The sequence below is a fragment of the Emys orbicularis genome, chromosome 15 (assembly GCF_028017835.1).
Source record: "Emys orbicularis isolate rEmyOrb1 chromosome 15, rEmyOrb1.hap1, whole genome shotgun sequence".
NCBI lineage: Eukaryota > Metazoa > Chordata > Testudines > Emydidae > Emys > Emys orbicularis.
The window spans coordinates 10846585-10852353 of NC_088697.1; the positions used below are offsets into that span (position 1 = coordinate 10846585).

Below are 5769 nucleotides of genomic sequence, written 5' to 3' on the forward strand. Positions count from 1 at the left end.
GGAGTGAGTGGCTACGCTGAAGCGCCACAGAAGTGCAGCTACAGTGTCTCAATTGTAGACAAGCCCTGAGATACGACATTTAGTGACACCCCCCCCGTCCCTCCTATTCCTTACTGCCCTGAACCCCACCAACGCATGCACGCCGATCCCGGCTCTTGTACAACTCTCTGGGTTTCTCTCTGTGATGAAAAAACAGGTCCAAGGTGACTGCTGTAGCCTGATTTAGGGTGTACTAATAATATTAATTTGGATAATATGGGAATTTAATTTATGTATTTAATTTTAATTTAATTTTCATTTAATTTAAGTAACAATATTAATAATAATTAATCATTAATATTAATAGTATGGGTTTTAGGCTCGCCAATCTGTTTCATCAGAAAATAAAAGTTCTTGTCCTGAATCAGGCTCCCCAGAATTTACAAAGGACCCTCGGGGGTATGACAGGAAGCTCACACTGAGACAGATGTAGCCTTAAAGACTTTTTATTAAAATTAATGAAATAGTAAGTAAATGGTAAAATAACCAGAGTTCCAAAGTTACAATTGCATTACTGCTATTCAAAAGATACATGTGCTAATAGAGTATTATATGCAACAAAGCTTTGGTTAATATACTCACATCCTTCCTTGATAACCTGGGGGTAAGAGACACAGGAACAGCCTTGCAGTTCAGGTTTTTCAATTCTTGAGTGAAGGATGCAGTGCTTAGAAGAAACTAATGCTATGAGCTATTAAAGTGAACTTAGGGTTTACTTGACTAACTTAAACTTAAAATCAAAACCTAATAAACAAACTAAGAATAAAACTTAGGGAAACCAAGCTTAGCCTGCATGCGTCTGACGAAGTGGGTATTCACCCACGAAAGCTTATGCTCCAATACGTCTGTTAGTCTATAAGGTGCCACAGGACTCTTTGTTGCTTTTTACAAGCTTAGCCTAGTTCCCTTGAAACTTAAAGTTTAAGAAGAACAAGTATAGCCTACTAAGTAGTAGTAGCCATTGTAGGTAGATAGAATAGATAGAGAATAAGTAAGAATAGAAATGGAGTAAGTAAGAATGGAGCAAAGTGAGAAATGGAGATGGAGCAAAGTGAGAACTGGAGATACTCTATTGAGGTGGGTCCCCTCTTTTGTAGGGCAAATGCCGGAAATCCTTCCTCTTATGCCAAAATTTCATTCCTCACCCACAGAAATGTTAGGGTCACTTACCCCATAGGCGTATTGATGACAGGTATGTACGCACATCAGTCTCTTGTGGTGTACTTGTTAAGTCTGTGGGTACAACACTGAACCCCCCCCCCCCATGCCATTCTCCATTGTCTACTGGTCTAGGTAAAGGGCTTAGCCTCAGGCGTAGGCACTTTATTTGGGGATAGGAAAAACAAGCTAAAAGGTCAACTTTGCTTTTCTGGGTAAAAGAGCGCAGGATATAGATATGCTAACTTTGCCTTAGCTCAACATGCAGGATCTGGCCTGTCGGTCTCCTGCATTGCAGCCAAACTTACCTTAATATACATCTATAAACCTATTACGATAAACCAAACACTTAAACTATAAGAAAAGATATAGATATATCCATATATCTATATAGAAATATATATTATCTATCTATCTATCTATCTATCCCATACGCCCCTCTCTATCTATCTATCTATCTATCTATCTATCTATCTATCTATCTATCTATTCCCATAGACCCCATCTATCTATCTATCTATCTATCTATCCACAGACCCCCCCTCTATCTATCTATCTACAAGCAAGCAGGTTAGTCCTATAGGCTACATCTCTTCTCTGGCTGGAGTCTTTACTTTCTGGGACATGTGTTTTAGCAGCTCCTTTAATGAGGAGTGTCTGGCTGTGTGTGTTCCCAGCAGAGATTGGGATTGTCAAATCCCTCCTAAGCAGAGTGTCCTGCACCTTTGAGCCCCTGGGGAGCCGCCCTCGGGATTTTACTGCTTTAAAATGGGTGGGGTAAAAGTCATCCAATCTTCCTTGTGACAAATGTCCCACAAATTCCTCTCCTCCCCCTTGTTTTCTTTCCCCTGAGCAGGGTGTCCCATTGCCAAACCGGACGTGATCTCGCAGCTGGAACGAGGGGAGGAGCCGTGGGTCCCGGATCTCCAGGACTCTGAGGAAGGAGAGATCCCGAGAGGCGCCTGCGCAGGTGAGGGATCATTAAACCAATTCAAAAACTCTCAGTGCCTAAAGGAAAGAGCTGGGACTCCCTAGAAAAGCCTTGTGAGCTCTTGGGATTCAGGAGTATCCCCAGGAGGCCTTGTACCCTATGGGCAGCGATCGCTCACGGCTTCCTACCCATCCTCACTGGCAGCATCTCCCTCCCTGATGGGATGCGGAGGCAGAATCGTTCCCCTCCTCTCTCCCCTATGGGGAAGGGTTTTGCAGAATTCAGCTATTAGGTTTTTTCCTGTCTCTTCAGCTCTAATTTCAGTTTGTTTCCCTGTTCCACCCGTTTCTGAGATTTCTCCCTCTGTCCCAGCAGGGGATGCGATGGTGAGTGAGAATGAGGAGCAGGAAGATGGTGAGCACGTGGAAGCACACGGGGGATTATCGCAAGGATCCAAGGGGAATGTGTCCAGGCGTTGTGTGCAGGGAAAAGCCTCTGAGAGCCAGCAGAGTCCAGAGAGAGACCAGGGAAACCAGCCCAGGGAGAAAGTGGGCAAATCCATTAATTGTCAGCGAATTCACCAGGACTTCAAGGAAATCACAGCCCAGCAGAGAACCCTCACAGGAGAGAGAAAAAACACATGTACTGAGTGTGGGAAACACTTCATTCTGAACTCCACCCTTATTAAACATCAGAGAATCCACACAGGAGAGCGCCCCTACGAATGCTGTGAGTGCGGGAAACAGTTCAGTGAGAAATCAAACCTTATTAAACATCAGACAAACCACACCCAAGAGCGACCCTATGAGTGCCGTGAGTGCGGGAAAAAATTCACTCGGAGCTCAACCCTTATCAGACATCAGAGGAGCCACACAGAAGAGAGACCGTATGAATGCAGTGAGTGCGGGAAAAGGTTCACTCGGAACTCAGTCCTTATTAATCATCAGAGAATCCACACAGGAGAGCGACCCTATGAATGCAGTGAGTGCGGGAAAACCTTCCCTCAGAGCTCAATCCTCTTTAAACATCAGAAGATCCACACGGGAGAGCGCCCCTACAAATGCTGTGAGTGCGGGAAACAGTTCATTGAGAAATCAACACTTATTAAACATCAGACAAGCCACACGGGAGAAAGACCCTATGAGTGCCGTGAGTGCGGGAAACAGTTCAGTCAGAAATCAAGCCTTATTAAACATCAGACAATCCACACAAGAGAGAGATCCTGTCAGTGCTGTGAGTGCGGGAAAAGCTTCACCCACAGCTCATCCCTTATCAGACATCAGAGGATCCATACGGGAGAGAGACCCTATGAGTGCTGTGAGTGTGGGAAAAGCTTCACTTTCAAATACGACCTTAATAAACATCAGAGGATCCACACAGGAGAGCGCCCCTATGAATGTTGTGAGTGCGGGAAACAGTTCACCTGGAGCTCAGGGCTTATTAATCATCAGCGAATGCACAGGGGAGAGCGCCCCTATGAATGCTGTGAGTGCGAGAAAAAGTTCACTCAGTGCTCGGGCCTTATTAGTCATCAGAGAATGCACACGGGAGAGCGGCCCTATACATGCTGTGAGTGTGGGAAAAGCTTCACTCAGAATTCAGGCCTTCTTAATCATCAGAGAATTCACACAGGAGAGCGACCCTATACATGCTCTGAGTGCGGGAAAACATTCCCTCAGAGCTCAGCCCTTTTTAAACATCGGAGGATCCACACAGGAGAGCACCCCTATGAATGCTCTGAGTGCGGGAAACAGTTCAGTGAGAAATCAAAACTTATTAAACATCAGACAAGCCACACAGGAGAGAGACCCTATGAGTGCCGTGAGTGCGGGAAAAGCTTCACTCAGAGTTCATCCCTTATTAGACATCAGAAGATCCACACGGGAGAGAGACCCTATGAGTGCTGTGAGTGTGGGAAAAGCTTCACTTTCAAATACGACCTTAATAAACATCAGAGGATCCATACAGGAGAGCGCCCCTATGAATGCTGCGAGTGCGGGAAACAGTTCACCTGGAGCTCAGGGCTTATTATTCATCAGAGAATCCACACAGGAGAGCGACCCCATGAATGCTGTGAGTGCGGGAAAACCTTCACTCAGAGCTCAGGCCTTATTACTCATCAGAGAATGCACACAGGAGAGCGACCCTATACATGCCGTGAGTGTGGGAAAAAATTCACTCAGAGCTCAGGCCTTATTAATCATCAGAGAATGCACACAAGGGAGCAACCCTATATATGCTGTGAGTGCGGGAAAACCTTCCCTCAGGACTCAGCCCTTTTTAAACATCAGAGGATCCACACAGGAGAGAACCCTATGAATGCTGTGAGTGAGGGAAAAGTTTCATCCGGCGCTCAGACCTTAATAGACATCAGTGATTTCACAGGATAGATAAACACCATAAAAAGTTTGTGCAGGGCAGAGAAATTTTTTTTTTTAAAGACCTTTGCTAATTCCCACCTAGTGACTTTTTTTTTAGGGCTGTTTGTAGCATTTGCATCACCGTGTTCTCTCAGCTCCCCCAGGTGAGTTGCCCGCTTTTCCTTTTGCAGGTCACTCTTCTCAGGGGTGAATCCCGTGGTCCTTTCCACTAACTCCTTTCTCCTGGGAGTCATGGGAGTGTGTCTCCCTCCTGCCAGGAGCGTCCATTAGCCCCAGGTGCGGGAAATTGGGGTGACCTCAAGTAGCTAAACTGAGTGAAAGTTGACCGGGGCTTTGTCTCTCTAGGATACTGCGTAAAGATGTGGTCTCCCTATCTCAAAAAAGATATACTGGCACTAGAAAAGGTTCAGAGAAGGGCAACTAAAATGATTAGGGGTTTGGAAAGGGTCCCATATGAGGAGAGATTAAAGAGGCTAGGACTTTTCAGCTTGGAAAAGAGGAGACTAAGGGGGGATATGATAGAGGTCTATAAAATCATGAGTGATGTGGAGAAAGTGGATAAGGAAAAGTTATTTACTTGTTCCCATAATACAAGAACTAGGGGCCACCAAATGAAATTAATAGGCAGCAGGTTTAAAACAAATAAAAGGAAGTTCTTCTTCACACAGCGCACAGTCAACTTGTGGAACTCCTTACCTGAGGAGGTTGTGAAGGCTAGGACTATAACAGCGTTTAAAAGAGAACTGGATAAATTCATGGTGGTTAAGTCCATTAATGGCTATTAGCCAGGATGGGTAAGGAATGGTGTCCCTAGCCTCTGTTTGTCAGAGGGTGGAGATGGACGGCAGGAGAGAGATCACTTGCTCATTATCTGTTAGGTTCACTGCCTCTGGGGCACCTGGCATTGGCCACCGTCGGCAGACAGGATACTGGGCTAGACGGACCTTTGGTCTGACCCAGTACGGCCGCTCTTATGTTCTTATGATTTTTCATGGAGTTGGCCTGCTGGAGGTAGCTATCCTAATGTGTAAACACTGCTATATGTGCAGTGCTGATATAGCGCAGACTCAGTGATTGGGGTTAGCTAGCACATTCCCCTTTGACCTGTCCTAATCAACACCAATTTTCATAGTGTAGACAAGCCCTGAGCATCACATTCATACTGTCACCCTAGTAGCAGAGCGATTGTTAGAGTCAGCAAGCTCCCCCTTTGGCGACATATTGTCTCATTCCCAGGTTTTCTCACGCTGGTCCACGTTT

General features: G+C 45.5%; 1 protein-coding gene across 1 annotated transcript; it reads left to right on the forward strand.

Annotated features, from left to right (window-relative positions):
• Nucleotides 1–1074: 1074 nt before the first annotated feature.
• Nucleotides 1075–4721, forward strand: LOC135889557 (zinc finger protein 883-like). Its single transcript, XM_065417418.1, has 5 exons — nucleotides 1075–1090; nucleotides 2054–2167; nucleotides 2504–3321; nucleotides 3658–4452; nucleotides 4680–4721. The coding sequence occupies exons 1-5, from the start codon at nucleotides 1075–1077 to the stop codon at nucleotides 4719–4721; spliced, it is 1785 nt and encodes a 594-aa protein (XP_065273490.1).
• Nucleotides 4722–5769: the final 1048 nt, after the last annotated feature.

What these genes read in the sequence shown, in the direction of transcription:
- LOC135889557 (XM_065417418.1), top strand. An exon ending in CCCGAGAGGCGCCTGCGCAG is followed by an intron (nt 2,168 to 2,503) that starts GTGAGGGATCAT and finishes CTGTCCCAGCAG; the next exon opens with GGGATGCGATGGTGAGTGAG. An exon ending in AGAAATCAAGCCTTATTAAA is followed by an intron (nt 3,322 to 3,657) that starts CATCAGACAATC and finishes GGCCTTATTAGT; the next exon opens with CATCAGAGAATGCACACGGG.